Source organism: Eptesicus fuscus, chromosome 14 (genome assembly GCF_027574615.1).
Source record: "Eptesicus fuscus isolate TK198812 chromosome 14, DD_ASM_mEF_20220401, whole genome shotgun sequence".
Lineage (NCBI taxonomy): Eukaryota > Metazoa > Chordata > Mammalia > Chiroptera > Vespertilionidae > Eptesicus > Eptesicus fuscus.
The window spans coordinates 39,432,809-39,454,222 of NC_072486.1; the positions used below are offsets into that span (position 1 = coordinate 39,432,809).

At 38.1% G+C, this 21,414-nt stretch overlaps 1 protein-coding gene across 2 annotated transcripts in view; it reads right to left on the bottom strand.

Annotated features, from left to right (window-relative positions):
* The window catches only part of RELN (reelin), a 455,662-nt gene that overhangs the window by 141,269 nt on the left and 292,979 nt on the right, over positions 1-21,414 (bottom strand). For both annotated transcript variants that reach the window (XM_008149850.3, XM_008149843.3), the window contains exons 17-20: positions 13,871-13,937; positions 9,475-9,708; positions 8,654-8,815; positions 2,134-2,370 (exon numbers count right to left, since the gene is read on the bottom strand). In XM_008149850.3, the coding sequence (XP_008148072.2) occupies positions 2,134-2,370; positions 8,654-8,815; positions 9,475-9,708; positions 13,871-13,937 (700 nt within the window). The remainder of the gene's footprint in view (positions 1-2,133; positions 2,371-8,653; positions 8,816-9,474; positions 9,709-13,870; positions 13,938-21,414) is intronic.

Here is a 21,414-nt window from a genome sequence, read left to right on the forward strand (position 1 = left end):
CCTTTTCATTTCAGAGAAGATCAGAAAGTCAAATCTGATTGCTCACATGTGGTTGTTAATAAAACTCCTATTGTGCTGCTCAAGGTTCCCATGGGGATTGTACACTTATTTATATTTTCTTATGGTTTTCTATAATTATTGTGATTGTACTTTCACAAAGTAAATGTATCTCCACCAATTAAAGCAGTGGTGGGTTAAGAATATTCATCAGACTTGTGTGAAAGGATATTGTTCTTAGGGTTTGATCAAAGCATATAAATTAAACTGCTGTTATCATGCATTCAACCCAAGTGTTAAATTAAAATGCTCAGCAACTTTGGAGTTTATTTAAGCTGATGTTAACTATTTCTGAAAATAAACATGATACAGGACTTGCATTCCTGATATGACTCTTTGTTGTATTAAAAGTGGTGGAAAAAACAACTACATTACTCTTGGGGGATATAGTTTTATGGTATATGACCAACTTGATTACTGTTAATTCAGGTCAATTTAAAATTTCAAAATCATAAAATTCCAAAAACCTCATTTTGGTTTATATCTTTGTATGTCATTTGCTTCACCCCTTTATTATTTTTTTGAAGGCTCCAGGATTAAAAAAAAGAATATACATGAAAACAAGCAGCTGAGGCTATCAACTAGAGAAAACACGGTCGCTTTTCCTATTTTGTTGCATAGAAATTTCATTGTATCTAGTCTGACAGTGCTTGCAGCAGAAGTGATCAGCAGTACTTCCATTCCATTAGCTGTCATTCTGATGCTAGACTTTTAGCCTGCTGTGTGCGAGATGGGACTGTCCCTACACAATCCCCATCAAAGGTAATTTTCTGTGCAATGGTGTGTGAAATTTACCTCTAATTATGATAAGGTCACTGATGGGTTACTTATGATATGCTCTCTGGAGACAACTGTGGTGAATGGCTTTCGGCAAGCTTCATCTGGAGAAATTAAATTGGTTTGACCATGACTCAGTAGATGGTAAAAGTCTCTTAGAAAATTCTTCCTCAATCATGTTTAAAGTTCTAAAGAAACCCAGAGAGAGAGAGAGAGAGAGAGAGAGAGAGAGAGAGAGAGAGAGAGAGCAGAATGCATAGTGGTGAAGGCTATGGGTTTTGGAATTAAGCAGACTTGAGTTTTAATCCAGGATTTCTGGGCGTAGAAGGCCCAGTGTGACCTGGCCTATGCACATCTCTTGGCTTGTATTCCTCACATTCGCTACCTGGGCTCAATCACCATTGGCTTCCTTCCTGATCCTCGAACATGCCACGGCCACTCTTGTTCTGGAGACTTTAACCACAAAGTTTCCCGCAGTTAGACTGCTCTTCCTTCAGATATTCACGTGTGTGGAGCTTCCTTGTTCTTCCACTTTCTAAGCCGTGGAATGTATCATATCCACTATTTGAACGATATGAACATGGCCTCCTCCTCTCTATTTAAAGCAGCCAACCCCTGTCTAATTAATCACTGTTGTGTCATCCTATTATTATTCTTGAAGTTCTAATCGTAGCCTTAAATTATTTATTTACTGCTTAACATATAATTAAGTTTAATTAATGTATAATTAAGTTTGCATATGAACATGGAGGAGATATCTAAGAACGAAAGGTATCTTGACTAAGACACACCACAATCTTGAAACCCCACTGATATTAACCAGATGAGTTAATATGGCTGATAAAATGGATTAAAAAGGAGATCCACATTAACAAATTAAGATGGAAAATCTTCTTGGACTTGATGAAAGCATAAAAATAGAACTAATTATTGTTTTATTAAAATAGCATTAGAGAGATTTCACATTTCACTATGATTATGGAGGGTCTCCATGAAGGGAGAATGTTATTCACTTTAGTTATTAACACTTATTGAGGAAAGTTTTTATATTTAATGGTGGTAAATAAAAATGAGATGAATAAATATGGTGAAATTTTGTATTTATTTAAACCTATCAGTTTTTTTGGGTCCTCCTTCCAAAGATAGCTTACTTGTAGACATAATAACGACTTTCAAATGATTCATGTTCAGTAAATATTTGTCAACAAATGACTAAGTGCTAGCTGCACTGGAAGATCCTCCTTATGTTCTAATCCTCAATGCAAATTGTAACAACAAGAACAAAGATGAAGTCCTTACCACAGGGTCCAGTCATGGCCACAGTATGGCTGAACATTTCCCAGGTAGAATCCCAGAGACTGAGTGACCTCCACAAGATTGGTAAAGTCAAGACTAATGCTGTTGAAAAGAACAGATGTCATGATAATCTCATCGATAGCCCATACATCTTCTCCTTGGGAAGAATGATACGGTTGCCACCATCTGAACTGAATTCCAAACTGTCTTGCATCATCTGGTAATTCTACGGAGATTATTCTAAAGGAGAAAAAGTAAAAAATTTTATGTTACTCTGACATCTTAAAATACAAACACGTATAGCAGAATTCTTTTTTCTGCTGTATAGTATTTTTAAACAGTTTTCTTCCACTATTACAAATATTCTTCTGAAATTTCCAATTTTCCTGCCTGACTCCAACAAAATCTTCTAAACACTTTTAAGAATCTAAAAAAAAAATGTGACTTTTGTTTCACTCATCTGATCTCAGAAAAGCTAAGTCAGTAAAACACAGTTCTCAAAGTGGCAGGATTCGTCTCAGTCTGCTAAAGGATTTATTTATTTATTTATTTAAAATATATTTTAATGATTTTTTACAGAGAGGAAGGGAGAGGGATAGAGAGTTAGAAACATTGATGAGAGAGAAACATCGATCAGCTGCCTCCTGCACACTCCCCACTGGGTATGTGCCCGCAACCAAGGTACATTCCCTTGACCGGAATCAAACCTGGGACCCTTGAGTCCACAGGCCGACGCTCTATCCACTGAGCCAAACCAGTTAGTGCTGCTAAAGGATTTATGGCAGCTTGTTACACGCATTAGAGTTTGGGGCTGGTTGAACCATGGCACTTCCTTATTCCCATGAGTGTAGCATAGTGTGCAAGGTCACTTGCTGTGTCATGGTGGCTATGACAACAAACCTTTACCTGACAAATGGAGAAGAAAATTAAGAATAATATCTAATTTCCAGGAGCAATTATTGTACACAGCAGCAGGAACCATACATTAATTGTCACTGCAATGACATCTGCTTGAAAGCTCCATAAATCACAGTGCCATGCTGCTCACACGCATACACAAGGTGAGATGTGAAGCAAATGGCAAATGGAACATTTGTCTCCCATCAATGTGCAATTAAACACCAGGAGAGGTGTTTGCAGTAAATGCACAGTGAAGGCACTGAGTCTTTCTTTAGTGAGCAAAGAAAAACTCTCAAGACAGTGACAGTTGGATAACTTAGAAATAAATTATTAAAAATTTTTAATGTCTGTGTGGTTTACTAAGAAATTAGATTGATTTTAATATTTGCATTATGTTATCTTTAGTTATTGCATAAAGAAACTTTAAATCACATATTGGAAATGTAATGTTTTAAACACTAAAAGTTATTAAAAGTATCTATAGTCCCTTTAAATAACTTGTACATGGAAATATGGGTAGAATAACATGACTATCATCATTGATTACATAAACTACTAGTAAGAAACTGGTAGGACTTTTTGCAATGTTAGAAAACATACCTTTTAAATAATGAAAAATCAATATTCAAATACAGGAATATAAATTAAAAAACAGTTCTCAGGCTAACACACATAGCTATAATATGTTTATGGTTTTTAAATACTTTACACAGTCTGCTGAGTAATTTTTCTAAATATTCATTTGTTTATTAAATAAGTATATTATTAATATTAATATACCAAAAACATAAAAAATAAACCAAAACTATATTTAGACTGGATCAACAGTGAAAATATGATTTAATTGAATAATTTAATTTAATTAGCAATTATTAAAAATTATAATTTTCCTTTATATTAATAATTTTAAAAACAATTGCTATTCTCTCTGATGAAAATAAATATAATTTTAAAAAATAACTGAAAAGTGGAATTTCTCAGGAAACTTTATAGGAAAATAAAGTGCATATTTATGTACTAGAGGCCCGATGCACGAATTCGTGCACAGGTGCGGTTCCTCGGCCTGGCTGGCGATTGGGGCCAATTGGGGCCATCTCACCCAATCCCAATCGCAGCCTCGGGAGGTTGGCCGGCCAGAGGGAGAGGCTGTGGGAGGTTGGGCGGCTACAGAATTTTGGCTGTGGGAGTTCAGTGACCACCAAGGGGCAGCTCCTGTGTTGAGCATCTGCCCCCTGGTGGACAGTGCGCATTATAGTGAATAGTCGACTGGTCAATCTGGTGGTTTGGTCATGATGGTTGCTTAGGCTTTTATATGTATACTAGTGGCCTGGTGGACAAAATTTGTGCACGAGGGGGGGTGGGTCTCTTAGCCTGTCCTGAACCCTCTCCAATCTGGGACCCCTCGGGGAATATCTGACCCTAAACCGGCAGTCAGACATCCCTCTTGCAATCCAGGACCTCTGGCTCCTAACTGCTCACCTGCCTGCCTACCTGATCGCCCCTAACCACTCTGCCTGCCGGCCTGATCACCCTCAACTGCCTCCCCCCGCCCTCCGGCTTGCTTGCCCACAACTTCCCCCCTGCTAGCCTGCTTGCCCACAACTGCTCCCCCTCGCTGGCCTGATTGCCCCCAACTGTCCTCCTGCCAGCCTGATAGCCCCCTACTGCTCCCCCCTGTTGGCCTGATCACCCACAACTGCCCCCCCTGACAGCCTGATCTCCCCCAACTGCCCCCCCATGCCAACCTGCTTGCCCCCAACTGCCCCCTTGCTGGTCTGCTTGCTCCCAACTGCCCCCCATGCCAGCCTGCTTGCCCCCAACTGCCCCCCTGCTGACCTGCTTGCCCCCAAAAGTGCCCCCCTGCTGGCCTAATTGCCCCCAATGCCCCTGCTGCTAGCCTGATCACCCCTCAGCCCTATCACCATGGCTTTGTCCGGAAGGATGTCCGGAAGGTCTCCTGGAAGATCTCCCGGTCTAATTAGCATATTAGTATTTAATTAGTATAGACTAGTAGATATGATAATGTAATTGAAATGACCAATATTTTCTCTGGCAGAGATATTAAGACTGTGGTCTATAACCAGACTCTTGGGGAGATACTAAACTTCTATGTGGCTCAGCATCTTCAGCTATGAAGTTGGGATAATATCCTTATGGCAGAGTCAGTTTTTCACTATTGTGTCCTAGCACCTAGAACAGTACCTGGCATAAGGATTTAAATTCTTGCTGTGAGAATGAACTACTATTATCAGCGTACCCTAATAGAGATTTGAATACAGAGGCAGCTTTTTAGTGACAATGCCAGGATCTAGACCTGGGCAGCCTGGCTCTAGAGTCTGTGCTCTCGACTTTTACTTCATATCTTGGGGTAGGGTGGCAGATTGCTTTCACCACTCTATGCATATTACAGGGGCTGGTTAGAATAGCTATGGAACCATTTGATTGGAAAATTCCTAGAAGAGAGCCCAGGAACTTAGGTTAACTTTCTGTATCAATCTTCCTTTTTAAAGTAGATACTAAGTTCATATCCTATATAATAAAGAGGTAATATGCCAATTGACCATCCCTCCAACACACAAGATGGCCGCCCCCATGTGGACACAAGATGGCCACCACAAGATGGCTGGCAGGGGAGGGCAATTGTGGGTGATCAGACCAGCAGGGGAGGGCAGTTGGGATGGACCAGGCCTGCAGGGGAGGGCAGTTGGGGGCAATCAGGCCAGCAGGGGAGGGCAGTTGGGAGGGACCAGGCCTACAAGGGAGGGCAGTTGGGGGTGATCAGGCCTGCAAGGGAGGGCAGTTAGGGGTGACCAGACCAGCAGGGGAGGGCAGTTAGGGGCAATCGGGCCAGTAGGGGAGGTCAGTTAGGGGTGACCAGGCCGACAGGGAAGGGCAGTTGGGGGGAATCAGGCCTGCAAGGGAGGGCAGGTAGGGGCAATCAGGCTGGCAGGAGAGCAGTTAGGCATCGATCAGGCTGGCAGGGGAGTGGTTAGGTGTTGATCAGGCTAGCAGGCAGAAGCAGTTAGGGGCAATTAGGCAGGCAGGCAGGTGAGCGGTTGGGAGCCAGCAGTCCTGGATTGTGAGATGGATGTCCGACTGCCTGTTTAGGCCTGATCTCACAGGGCAGTCGGACATCCCTCAAGGAGTCCCAGATTGGAGAGGGTGCAGGCTGGGCTGAGGGACACACACCCCAATGCATGAATTTCATGCACCGGGCCTCTAGTATTTCTTACAATAAAATATAATAGTCAAAATAAAATAACATTAGGCTTCATAATAATTTTAGAATATAAGAACAAGCCCCAAAATTAAGAAAAATGCAGAATAAGAAAAGAAATATATAGAATAACTTTAGTCTCATCAGTGATACAAAGCTTAACATTAATAAAAATACCAATTATTTCACAAGACATCATAATCAGTTTGAATTAAAAGATTAACTAAAATATATTCACAGACTCTCAATTTTATAAATAACAAGCACATAGAGTTCTTTTATTTACTGAATGAATCATAGGCAAGCAAATTATTAGAAATTGGCTAGGAGTAGTAATGGTTAGCCAATTAACATATCTAATTTATAGATCATACTTCATTTTCAAACAACCATGACAGAAAGGAACAATATGGAATTCAGAGCAATTACAGGCAGCACATTATGCTGAAGAAAATACAGCAATGGCTAACGGCATCAAGATATATTTAACTTTCTTGTGAAGAATTTATGTGGTTTGTATTACTTATCACATAAGATATAATTTAGCATTTAGAATATATCAAATTCCACTTCTGTCAATCACCTTTTATTAATATTTGTAAGAGAGAGGGGGAGGGAAGAAGAGTCTCAGACAGGGGTACATATATAGAAAATGAAAGTGTTCTCCCCTCTTCTTGAAAGAAAATCTCCATTCTGATCTTAATCTTTCAAGCTATGCACATACCTAATGCTGAAGAGCCACCTTGGTCCTGCTTAGAAGAAAAATGCTGCTGTCAAGTGGCAGGCAAGATTAAATGCACCTTTGCAATAGCACATTAAATGTGTAATTATTTTTCATATCAACAAAGATTAATTTAATTTCATGATATAGATTGATTACTGAATTTTGGAGCTGTCCATCCTTGTTAGAAAAAATTGTGCTTTAGGCCAAGTTAACTTAGGGTGGTGACCTTTTTTCATGTTTTCATCGTTATTATTATCACGTTGATTTAAAATTTTCTTTTAATGTTCACTGTGGAGAGCCTATGAAATGTTTCTTTTGTATTCATATGTGTCTACTGAGTGAGAAAGTTGAGTTTAGCCTTACATTTACCTTTAAAGGAAAATATCCAATACATCTGGTATGTTCTTAAAATTTTATATAGTGTTTATAATTCATAATAGTTGTTAACTATAACCTCTGATACATGCTACTTTATTTTCCATGAAAATAAAAGTTCTCATCAATTAGTAAATCCTTAATTCTGGAAACAGCCCTATGAAAAATGCTCAGGTTTGCCCGACCAGCATGGCTCAGTGGTTGAGTGTCGACCTATGAACCTGGAGTTACTGTTCAATTCCCGGTCAGGACACATGCCCAGGTTGCGGGCTTGATCCCCCAATGGGGGGCATGCAGGAAGCAGCCGATCAATGATTCTCTCTCATTATTGATGTTTCTCTCTCTCTCTCTCCTCTCCCTTCCTCTCTAAAATCAATAAAAAATATTTTTAAAAAATGCTCAAGTATGTCAAAGCTATCATCAGTGCTCCTGCCAGTTGCCACGGTGCCCACACGAACCTCAGTGCCCACAGCCTCAGTCTTTTTCACATCTCCCCATGATCCGCATGGACTTCAAGGAGTGAGTTCTTTATATCTGACTGGGAATGTAAGCCACAGTGTTAACCTCTTACAATGGTATTTTCACTTTCTCATCCTACTCTTTTCCTGATATTTTAAAGGAATTCCAGTGAGCAGATTAATAAATGTTCTGAAAGGGATGAAGATGATTTGGACATCTCTGAAATTGTACCACTTATAGTGGTTACTACTCAGCTTTAAGTGAAACTTAAGTCTCACAACTGTGACTTATAGATTGTGAAATACATAAGCTAAAGAAAAATAGAAGGAGCGTAAAGAAGGGACTTAAGTTATATCCTCACACTCCACCTTTGCCAGGGACTCTATACATGCTAGAAAAATTAATTTATATTCATTTCTTAATTATAGTACAAATTTATTGATCATATTTTATGAGTTATTATTTCATATGATTTATTATAAGATACTGTAATACTGTATTGCTATCAAATATTCATCAATAGCATTTATAATTCAGTATTATATTAAAATCATATTTAATAGTTTGCACTATAGTTAAATGAGAAAAATAGTATTAAGTATTTTTCTCTTTCCTAGGCATCAAATTATTTCTCTTATATGCACATTTCAAAATATGAGAATAAATTTCTCCAAATTTATTGGGTTAGAAGAATGTAGCTTGCTAATTTTTCATTTTAAGATTCATCAATCTTTGTCCTCACCATCTTGCAGTGAAAAAATATCTGGAATCTTACACCATTTGAATGAAGATTTCCTCAGGAAAGAGCAATTACTCTAACTATTTTTTCCAAATGATTTGCAACATACCTGGGCTCATGATAGTTGAGATATGAGTAGTGCTCCAAGAGTTTCCAAGTTATCCCATTATCATAAGAATAATGCAGTAACACTCCTTCCCCGGGCTGGTCAGGGGCTTTGCATGTGCTCAGAACAGACTTGCTCCCCAGCCTCAATGTGAACTGAAGAAACCTAGACATGAATTGTCTATAATTAGTGTGTGTACAAACATTTTTAATCATAATGCTCATCTTGGTTTATAAAGAATTTCAAACAAATTTAAATGAACTACCCCAAAGCTGTAGGTTTCCACTCATCCCTCTTTTATAAAATGTGATTTCACTGTGAGATGTATGAATATGTGTAGAAGATAAGGTCAACACACCTGCTTTATATACAGATACATATGTACAAATATAACTGTATATTTATACATATCTGTATCCTATGACTTGTGTATGTACACTTAAAATGCCAATCATTCCTTTACTGCATTATTTATTAAGCACTGGGGGAAGGGACAATGTAAATCTAATCAGCCTCTGCAAGCTGTCAAATAAATAAAACTACATAAATAATTAACTAGTCCTTGGCTTGAGAACACAGTTTTGATGCCAACATTTCATATTTTTAAGACTCTAGTCAGTCATTAGTATCTTAAAGTCATCAGTGAGCTTTTTAGTTTATTTGAAACTAGGGCAAATTAACCCTATATGAACTCCCTCTCATCCTGGTTTTAAATGAGAATATGTATATATCAGCAAAAATAAATAAATAATAGAAAATTAATAGGTCTAAATTCAAACATTATTATCTGGTTTCAGCATGTATTCCACCCTGCCTTCACTCACCTGGATTGTGAGCTGTCAAGGAAAGATGTAATTAGCTGACGCCTCCCATCTTTGTTGAAAACCAGGGCCTTACCACTGGCCAGGACACCACAGCCAAAGCTGACTTCAGCACCACGGATAGAGTAAAAGTTATGGTAAGAGGAGAGCCGGGAACTGCCAAAGCTTTCAGAAATAAACATTGGGAATGTCTGGGATGCCATCTCGCAAGCTGGGCCAGAAAATCCAGGGTCACACCTGAAAGAGAGCCCATGAAATTAAATCTTAAACTGTTGGTCCTTTCAGAGCTTCCTGAATCTGCCCTGGGGAGGAGGAAGTCCAGAGGCCAGAATTTGATTGAGTGGTAGGCAAGGCTCATTAGTCTTTGGAGAATTCGGAATCAGAAGACTTGGTAAGGGCAGACTGTGAACATTAACAGAAGAACACACACTTTGCATAGCTCCGCTGTAAAAAGCTTATAATTTAAAACAATAACTCAGCACTCACCTTCAACCAATGCCAGCAATTTATCTTCAAATAGATCTATGTTTTTGCACATTTACAATTTAAAATCTTTGTCAAAGGCATATACTTTTATCTATAATTATGTTCACTTGTAAAAAAAACAACATAAACAAAATGCTTCTATAAGATATCTAGAATAAATTTCCTTTAAGAACAAGTGTAAACATACATATTATATTTGTGACGGGAATTATTTGAAAAAGATTGGAAATAAATGTATCCTTAACTATTTCAAACTTAGATTGGCATTTTAAAGGAAATGCTTACACCCTTGACCTAGATAGATGTCTTTTGCAGAACTGTGTTGACTCTCAGTGGAATCCCAAATTAGTAGTGCTTCAAGGAAAAGAGAAAAAAAAAAAACCCACAACAACCTGCCTGCTGCCATGTAAGAATACACTGCTTATGTTAGCTGACTAGAATATGTATGGAACTCCCTGAGCCTTTTACCAGTGAAAAAACTCATCCCAGAAGACTCAACAATTGAATTCAGAACTTTTTTATATTTAAGGAAATTTACTTATCAGGAATTAGTTTCAAACCCTTTATTTTTATTTATTATTTCTTTCTTACTATATTTACTATGTAGCCAGCCCATTACAAAATTAAATTGGTGTCTTTTGGGGTGGCATGGGGGTTCTCATGAAAGCATGCAAAACTTCCTAGTCTGAAACAAGACTTTTATAAAGCAAGTGTACCAGTGAAGTGATATTATGGTATAACTCAGACGGCTATTTGTTTGTTACCACTAGCTCTGAAACTGGGATCCATGCTTGGCCTCAGAGAGGTCCAAGGAATGTATGAACATGCTGAAATCAAATGCCAACTTTTATGTGCATTGGATATGCAGAGGGAGAAAGTTTATAGCAATCATCATATTATCAAAGAAGTTGGGCCCTAAAATGCCAAGAACTACCATAAACTGAAGTTTGAGGGTTGTCTTGGCATTAGAGTTGGGAGTGGGAAAGAAAAACAATATTTTGCAGAGCATGTAAATGAGCCTCACACAGTTTGCTTCTTTCACATGTTACCTCATTGACTTAGTCAGACTCTGAATAGCCAAGTAGTTTCTAAGAAGGACTTACAACTTACCTAAAGAGGACACATTTTAACACTGGGAAACTGAATACGGCCACAAAATGGAATCAGTGTCCCCAACAAGAAAATTGCCAGAGTGTATTTCAGGACAAATGCACCTTTGTGTATCTTAAATGTGTCTTCTTAGGACCAGTGACTGGGAGAAATTGGTGAGCATTTAGAGATGACTTACAGTAGAGTCAGTTCCAATATTCTGGTTTTGAAAGTATACTTTTAGTCAAAAGTTACACAATTGGGATAGAATGCTAATTAGGATTCCACTCAGATATTTAAATACCTCTGTAGCCTTTGTTTTGCAGCAAAACACACACAGGTGATTCCAGGAGTGATCTGAGGCTCTCCTGACTCCAAAGATGTTCCCTATTGGTTCATCTACCCACCCTCAAATGCAGCATTCCCTGGTAAGATACATGGCTGACACGTGTGTAGAAAGGTTTCTAAGCTCTCTGCCCTTCTCATTAGCATCTTTAACATCTCTAACAGGGGTGGGCTTATCAGGATAGTGAGTTGTCAGTTTAGATACACAGACCAAGGGATTATACACAGGCAAGAAAGTGTTAGGGAACAAGAGAGGTGGAATTCTGGTAGCAAATAATGGTAGTGATGAGAGGAGCAATCTGGAGAGACACAAAGCTGCAGAGTCCCAAATTTCAAGGATCTGTTTAAAGGAAATTAGTGGTATTGAATATGAATTCACTTAAAAATATATTTTTATTGATTTCCGAGAGGAAGGGAGAGGGAGAGAGAGATAGAAACATCAACGATGAGAGAGAATCATTGATCAACTGCCTCCTGCATGCCCCACACTGCAGATGGAGCCTGCGACCCAGGCATGTGCCCTGACTGGGAATCGAACCACGACCTCAACACTCAACCATTGAGCTCTGCTGGCTGGGTGAATATGAATTTCTTTTCTCTGCAATTTTGCTCAAACTTGACAAGGCGCATATTGCTGGAAAAGGATGTAGTGGCCAAACCTAGAGCTCAGCCACAAATGCATAAAGCCAATGAATATTACATAAAACATTGTCAGAAATACAAATAAAAACCAACACAACCAACCCAAAGTTCCAACTCATGAAAACATTCTGTAAAACTTCCAGAGGTGAAGGCTATGATTATTCGGTATAATGTATAGTGTCAAAAGAGAATGATGCCCGAAGACATAAAACAGCCATTCAGATTTCTGTTTGCATCCATCATGAGTAACACAGATGGTTGCTGTAATAAAACTACTGAATGCTAACAAGGATATTGTACATAATAAATGAAGTATGACACATAACTACTGTAATTATAGATAGGTCTTTAAAAATAGCACTTTCTATTTTTATTAATAAAAGCAGCTGCCCTTTTAGGTAATTTGTTTTCAAAAATTTTCAGGACAATGTCAGGAATTACTAAAGTGTCTGGCCTCCTTGTGTTAATTTTATTTAAAATGCCTTAAACCAGAGGATGGCCTGGTTATGGAAAATGAATAAAGGTAACAACTTGAAGAAAATACCAGTCCATGATTCATAGATCTAATGAGTTAGTGTTTCTGAGTGGGAGTTGGTGGTTATATGAAAAAGCAAAGAGATGCAAATTATGTTTTGAAATATGAATAGGAATTTTGAAATTCTTTCCATACTTTATAAAACATTTCCATTGTGCAGAGTGAGTTCTCTGTTAATTAAATTCATTGAAATATAATTAAAAAGTTAACCTGATACTCTATACTCTAATCTCAGTACTGGCAAGTGTCTTACCTCAGACATATAATTCACAAAGAATAGGTCCAAAGGTCTTTTATGAGTGTGCTAGTAATGAAGTAATTGGCTAATTAATTAATTACTCTTTGGAGGACAAGAAAAAAAACAGACTAGATAATCTTGCTGAAAACTTATCTGTGTAACAAAGATTGTCTGTGGTTTCAGGGATTTTTAGGATATCTTATAATTAAATATTAACATGGGAATATCCAGTGGTACCTGGATATTACATTATCTATGTATAATTTCACACTAATATTCAACATTATGTAATATACCTTACACATCATTTTAAAGACCCAAATGATTTTCAAAAGGAAGCAAAATTGCAAAGTTATATTTAAAGATGAATTTTCTTATCAAATCTGCTAAATTTGGCTCACTCAGTTTCCTTTAGCATTAGGTCCATGGGTCAGGATTGTCATAATTAATTTTAGCCGAAACCGGTTTGGCTCAGTGGATAGAGCGTCGGCCTGCGGACTGAAAGGTCCCAGGTTCGATTCCGGTCAAGGGCATGTACCTTGGTTGTGGGCACATCCCCAGTGGGGGGCGTGCAGGAGGCAGCTGATCGATGTTTCTCTCTCATCGATGTTTCTAACTCTCTATCTCTCTCCCTTCCTCTCTGTAAAAAATCAATAAAATATATTAAAAAAATAATTAATTTTACAAAGTGTGCTAGGAATTAAAATATGACTCACGAACACTAGAACAAGTCTATGGAAAAATAACATATTAAAGAACATAACTAAATACAGAAAAGGCAGTCATCAAGCTACATGAACTTAAATTTGTTCACGAATTTACATGAGCTATGCTAAATTTGTTCACATTTTAGTTTAATAGAAATTAATTTATTCATTAACGTCAATTTACAAAATACACTTAATATTGTATTACACTTAAATTCCGTTTGGAGTACCCTACTTTTGGTCTTCAAAGACCTCAAAACCCTGAAAAAATATTAGGTTAAAATGATTTGTGGCTTAAACATATAAAGTATATACCAAAAAAAAAAAGAAGTGTAAGTAGAATTTTAAAAGGCTCACCTGCAGCCATGCCGAGTGCACTGTCCTCTGCCAGAACAGAATTTGAGACACGACGGGCCTATGTAAACTGCAGGGCAAGAGACAGCATGTGAAAAATGGCATAAAAATGGGAAAAACCAAGAATACCCCAGGCATTTAAAATAATTTTGTGAAGCAATGCCCATGACATCTAGCCCATTGTATACACGCTGTGCACAGGAAACTAGTGTGACATGTGGAGTGCTGTGTGACAAGGTAAGTGCTTAGTTACAAATCTGCCAGAACTGTCTTAACTTGATTCTTTCAAGATTTTAATGTTTCATAGCAAAGACAGTAGGAACATGTGATTTGGGTTCCTTAACAGAGTCTCCTGAGCTAAAATGATTTCAGGCAGAATACTAATGCTTCTGCCTTGAGCTTTCTACATAGCTTAATTTCTTTAGGTAGAAATAAAGAATTTACAAAGGATCAGTTAGATATAGCATGAAATGGAGAGGGTATAATTTAATTTAAAAACTATGATTTCCATTCTTATCAGGTAATATCTATAACACTGAAGATGAGTGTTACATATATTTTGAAGTATTAATTATCCTTCCTCAAATGGGGAATTAAAATCTGTTGTTGAGCATAAAATCTTTTCTCTATAATGCAGATCTATTCCTAAATGGTGGGCTTGACTGATAATGATATTATGAATTCTAATACCTGAAATTCTAATCTTTGGAATGCTGAGTGATAGGGCTCCTCATTGTTGAATGGTAGGTTCTGAGATACTCAGACTCAAATATATTTAAGATACTAAGCTGTTTGATAATCAGTATAATCGAGTCACACCAAATAGTATAAAAGTGGAACAAAACCAATGAGGAATTAGGGATGCAATGGTTATTAAGACATCACATATTCAATTTCAGGCATAAACAAATTTACCATTCATGACCATTTTCTTTTCTATCTTGTAACCATGTCAAAATTAAAATGATTTTGCTTTAAAATAAATTTTCCTGAAAGGGTCCTGGAAAATGGCGACGGAATAGAGTCGGGTTTGGAGTCTGTTCCTGGGGCGGAGAGTCGGAGCAGCAGAGGCTCGCAGAGGGAGTGTATGTGGGCAAGCCAAGGGACAGCTAAACTCCAGGAGAAGGCGGGGGAGTGCTGGGCAGTGTTCCTCTGACCGCGCAGCACCCAAAGGGGCTGGGTCCCCTCCTGGAGCTGCGGGCTCGCCGGCGCCTCGCCATCTTGCAAGGAAAGGAGGATTTTAGTGGAAACCTGACTTTCTGCGACAACTGCAAACACTGAACTGCTGGGAGCACCAGACCACCGGTCCCCTATCAGCGCAAACATTTGGATTCAAAGAAACTCTTCACTGCACCACGGAAAGGTCAGATTTTGTCTGAAATAAGCTGCGGTTTCTGATCCCCGCGGTGGGTGAGGGAAGTGCGGCAGCCGCAGGACCGGCAGGAGCCGGGAGGTCTGTGCCTAGAAAAATCAGCGGCAGTTGGAACTGCCGTGATCCGTGAATGAGGAGGGGGGTCTTCTGAGCTGCTAACAGAAGTGACCTCTTGAAAGCAACTCATTTTAATCTGACGAGGAGGGTCAGACTAAGAATTTTCAAAGGAGTGCAGGCTCCTTAGTCTGGGGCACAGACCCACGGTCCGCACACCTGGGCTCTTTCCGACTCTGATTGCTAAGCCCAATACAGAGGTAAACCCAGGTGGAAACCCTGAAAGACTGCAGGGGAAGGTGTTTTTTCGGAACCTGGGGCCAGAGCTGCTTGTGACCATCAGAGAGGCGGCTCTGAGGCGCACATCTCCACAAACCGGTAGTGAGTGCCATAGAAGGGGAAAAAAAAAAGAAAAAAGAGCTAGAGAGGCCCGGAAGTCAATTCAGAAACACTGCCACCCAGGGGCTGAAACGCTAATTGTCTCTGGTGTAATCAAAAATAAATAAGAGAAATTAAGATAGGGCTGGCTTAAAAAGCAGGACTGGCTTCCAACACTGAGGAGCCCTGGAATGAAGCTGAACTGAAATACCGCCCAGACTGGGAAAAAGGCGTAACAAACAGAATAATAGAGGAAGTGAATGACAGCCGCTACTGCACATTTTAGTCTTCCTATTTTTTAATTTTCAATTCTTTTTTCAATTTTTTAAATTTTTTATTCTCATATTTTTTTATTTTCATTTTTTGCATCTTTTACTTAAGAAACTAATATTTTTTTCTTTTTCCTCACTTGATTTTCACCTTTTTAATTATTACATTTTTATTTTCAATCAGCACTATTATTACTATTATTTTACTTTTTTTTTTTTTTTTTTAATGTCATTTGATTTTCTCTTTCTTTTATTTTTGGATTAGTGTCCTACATTCGATTTGCATCTTTCCCTTACAATCGCTTTACCCTATCTCAAAGCTAACATTATGCCATCACTCTCCTAACCTTTCCCCTTTTGGTCCCAGTTTATCTTAACCCTTTCTGGCTTTAGATTTTCCCTACTTTTTCAGTTTACTCCCTGCTAAAACTTCACCCTACTTATATATCTAATTCCCAACCCCCTGCTCCAAATCCATACAAACCTCTCTCTACGCTACCTTTAAAAAATTATTTTTCTCTCGGGCCTTTTGTTGTTGTTTGCTTGAATGTTGATTAGATTGAATTTTTATGCTTTTTTATGAGATTGTTTAGATTATTCTTTTTGTTGGTTTGGTTGGTTCTTTTGTTTGCTTTGTTTTTGTTTGTTTTTTACTTTTGTTTTCCCTTGCCTCACTTGATATTAGCTGCTGTTGCAGTTTGTATTAATCTCCAGGCTCGTGTTGCTGGAATTTGCTGGGAATAGTGGTTGTTCTAGTGGAGTTTACTCCCCATATACATAGTTTGTTCCCCTTTTCTCTCTTAGTATCATTCTTGTCTCTCTTACTTTTTTTTTCTTTTCTTTTTCTTTTCTGTTATTTCTTTTCTTTCTTTCTGCTCTTTTCCCAAGTACAGATTCACACTCTTTGTTGTTGTTTTTTTCTTCGTTGTTGTTCTTTCTTTTTACTCTCCCTCTTCCACTCCTATTCCCTAATTTGTCTTTCTCTGGTGGTTACCTTTATTGGAGGTTATTAATATCGTGAATACAATTCTGTTCAGTGCCTTGTCTGTTGTGCCTGGTTGTGTTGTATTTTATACCTTTAAATCAACGCCAGAGAGAGAAATCTATATAACCAGACATCCGGAGAAGAGAGACCATGGGGAGACAAAGAAACAGCCCCCACAGGAAAGAGAAACAGGCATCACCAGAAAAGGAAGTAAACGATTTAGAGGCAAACAACCTATCAGAGAAAGAATTCAGAGAAATGGTCATAAAGTGGCTGAAAAGGATGGAAGACAAATTCGACAATATGAGTAAGAACCAAGAAGAAATGAAGAAGAACCAAGAAGAAATGAAAAGTGACATCGCTGCTGTAAAGAACTCAATAGAAAGCATCAAGAGTAGACTAGATGAAGCAGAGGACCGCATAAGTGAGCTAGAAGACAAGATGGAAAAAAATACCCAATTACAACAGCTTCTAGAAACAAAAATTAGAAAGATTGAGGAGAGCGTAAGGGAACTTCGGGACAATACAAAACAAAACAACATCAGGATAATAGGGGTGCCAGAAGGAAAGGAAACTGAGCAAGGAATAGAAAACCTGTTTGAAGAAATAATAACAGAAAACTTCCCTGATATAGGGAAGAAAAAACCCACACAAATCCAAGAAGCTCACAGAGTTCCAAGCAAAATGAACCCCAAAAGACCGACGCCAAGGCACATTATAGTTAAGTTGGCAAACACCAACGACAAAGTAAGAATCTTACAAGCGGCCAGAGAGAGACAGACAGTTACATACAAAGGAACCCCCATCAGACTAGCAACTGATTTCTCAACATAAACTCATCAGGCCAGAAGGGAATGGAATGAAATATACCAAGTCATGCAAAGGAAGGGTCTAAATCCAAGAATACTGTACCCAGCAAGGCTATCAATCAAAATTGAAGGTGAAATCAGGAGCTTCAGAGACAAAAAAGGACTAAGGGAGTTTATCACCACCAAACCAGCACTGAAAGAAATGCTAAAGGGTCTGCTGTAAAAAAAAGAAAGAAATAGGAAGCAAAGAAGGTACACAGGGGTATAGAATAAAAATGGCGTCAAATAAGTACCTATCAATAATAACTTTAAATATAAATGGATTGAATGCCCCAATCAAAAGACACAGGGTAACAGACTGGATAAGAAAACAAAACCCAGATATCTGCTGTCTACAGGAAACCCACCTCAAAAAAAAGGATGCATACAGACTGAGAGTAAAGGGATGGAAAAAGGTTTTCCAGGCAAATGGAAATGAAAAAAAAGCTGGGGTTGCAATACTTATATCTGACAAATTAGATCTCAAAGTGAAGGACATAACAAGAGATAATGAAGGCCACTTCATAATACTAAAGGGAGAAATCCAACAAGAATAAATAACTCTGGTAAACATATATGCACCCAATACAGGAGCACCAAGATACATTAAAAAACTCCTGGAAGATATCAAAGGAGAGATTGACAGTAATACAATCATAGTAGGAGACTTCAATACCCCACTATCACCATTGGACAAATCCTCTAAACAAAAAATCAGCAAAGAAACATCAATCCTAAATGACTCACTAGAACAGATGGAATTAATCGACATCTTCAGAACATTTCACCCCAAAGCCACAGAATATACATTCTTCTCAAGTGCACATGGGTCATTTTCAAAGATAGACCATATGTTAGGACATAGGCAAAGTCTCTCCAAATTCAAGAAGATAGAAATCATATCAAGTATCTTCTCAGATCACAGTGGCATAAAACTGGAAATCAACTACAATAAAAACAACCCAAAGAAATCAAACACTTGGAGACTAAACAGCATGTTATTAAACCATGACTGGGTTACCAAAGACATCAAGGAAGAAATAAAAAACATCATGGCAACAAACGACAATGAAAACACAACAATCCAAAATCTATGGGACACAATGAAAGCAGTCCTGAGAGGGAAGTTCATAGCTCTACAAGCCTACTTCAAAAAACAAGAAACAATGGTAATAAATTACCTAACCCAACAACTCAAAGAGTTAGAGAGAGAGCAACAAGATAAGCCCAGTGTAAGCAGAAGGAAAGAAATAATAAAGATCAGAGCGGAGATAAACGACATAGAGACCAAAGAAACAATACAAAAGATCAACAAAACCAAGAGCTGGTTCTTTGAAAGGATAAACAAGATTGATGGACCTCTAGCCAGGCTCACCAAGAAGCAAAGAGAGAGGACCCAAATAAACAAAATCAGAAATGAAAGAGGTGAAATAACAACAGACCCCGACGAAATACAAAGGATTGTTACAAAATACTACGAACAACTCTATTCCAACAAACTGGACAACCTAGAGGAAATCGACATATTCCTAGAAAAATACAACCTTCCAAAACTCAATCAGGAAGATTCTAAACAGCTCAACATGCCAGTAACTATGGAAGAAATTGAAGCAGTCATCAAAAAGCTTCCGGCAAACAAAAGCCCGGGGCCAGATGGCTTCACAGGAGAGTTTTATCAAACTTTCAAGGAAGAACTAAAACCTATCCTCCTCAGACTATTCCAAAAAATTCAAGAGGAAGGAACACTTCCAAGCTCCTTCTATGAAGCCAGCATCACCCTAATACCAAAACCAGATAAAGACAACTCAATGAAAGAGAATTACAGGCCAATATCCCTCATGAACATTGATGCCAAAATCCTCAACAAAATTCTAGCAAATCGGCTCCAGCAGTACATCAGAAAGATCATACACCATGACCAAGTAGGATTTATTCCAGGAATGCAAGGATGGTACAATATCCGCAAATCAATAAACGTGATACATCACATAAACAAATTGAGAGATAAAAATCACATAGTCATATCAATAGATGCAGAAAAAGCATTTGACAAAATCCAACACCCTTTCTTGATAAAAACTCTCAACAAGGTGGGAATAGAAGGCTCATACCTCAACATAATAAAAGCTATTTATGATAAACCCACAGCAAACATCATACTCAATGGGCAAAAACTAAAACCATTTCCCCTAAGAACAGGAACAAGACAGGGATGCCCACTCTCACCACTTCTATTTGACATAGTACTGGAAGTATTAGCTATCGCAATTAGGCAAGAAGAAGAAATAAGAGGCATCCAAATTGGAAAAGAAGAAGTGAAGCTGTCCTTATTTGCAGATGACATGATATTGTACATAAAAAACCCAAAAGATTCCATCAAAAAACTAATAGACTTAATAAATGAATTCGGCAATGTAGCGGGATACAAAATTAACGCCAAGAAATCTATGGCTTTTCTATACACCAATAATGAACTTACAGAAAGAGAGACTAAAAAAGCAATCCCATTTACCATCGCACCAAAAAAATTAAGATACCTAGGAATAAACTTAACTAAGGAGGTAAAAGACCTATACGCAGAAAACTACAGGACACTGAAAAAAGAGATAGAGGAAGACGTAAACAGATGGAAGAACATACCATGTTCCTGGATTGGTAGAATCAACATCATTAAAATGTCCATACTACCCAAAGCAATCTACAGATTCAATGCACTCCCCATCAAAATACCAACAGCATATTTCACAGACCTAGAAAGAACTCTCCAAAAATTCATCTGGAATAAAAAAAGACCCCGACTAGCCTCAGCAATTCTCAGAAAGAAGAATAAAGTAGGTGGGATCTCAATACCCGATTTCAAGCTGTATTACAAAGCCACTGTTCTCAAAACAGCCTGGTACTGGCACAAGAACAGACATATTGATCAATGGAACAGAATAGAGAACCCAGATATCGACCCAAACCACTATGCTCAATTAATATTTGACAAAGGAGGCATGAACATACAATGGAGTCAAGACAGTCTCTTCAATAAATGGTGTTGGGAAAACTGGACAGATACATGCAAAAAAATGAAACTAGATCACCAACTTACACCATACACAAAAATAAACTCAAAATGGATACAGGACTTAAACATAAGACGGGAAACCATAAAAATACTAGAGGAATCCACAGGCAACAAAATCTCAGACATATGCCACAAGAACTTCTTCACTGACACTGCCCCTAGGGCAATGGAAGCTAAAGAGAAAATTAACAAATGGGACTACATCAAAATAAAAAGCTTTTTTACAGCAAAAGAAACCATCAACAAAACAACAAGAAAGCCCACTGCATGGGAAAACATATTTGCAAATGCTATCACTGATAAAGGTTTAATCTCCAACATCTACAGGCAGCTTATGCAACTCAATAAGAGGAAGATAAATGATCCAATAAAAAAATGGGCAACAGACCTAAACAGAATATTTTCAAAAGAAGACAGAAGGAAGGCCAAGAGACACATGAAAACATGTTCAAAGTCACTTATTATCCGAGAGATGCAAATCAAAACAACAATGAGGTACCATCTCACACCTGTCAGAATGGCTAGCATCAACAAATCAACAAACAACAAGTGTTGGCGAGGATGCGGAGAA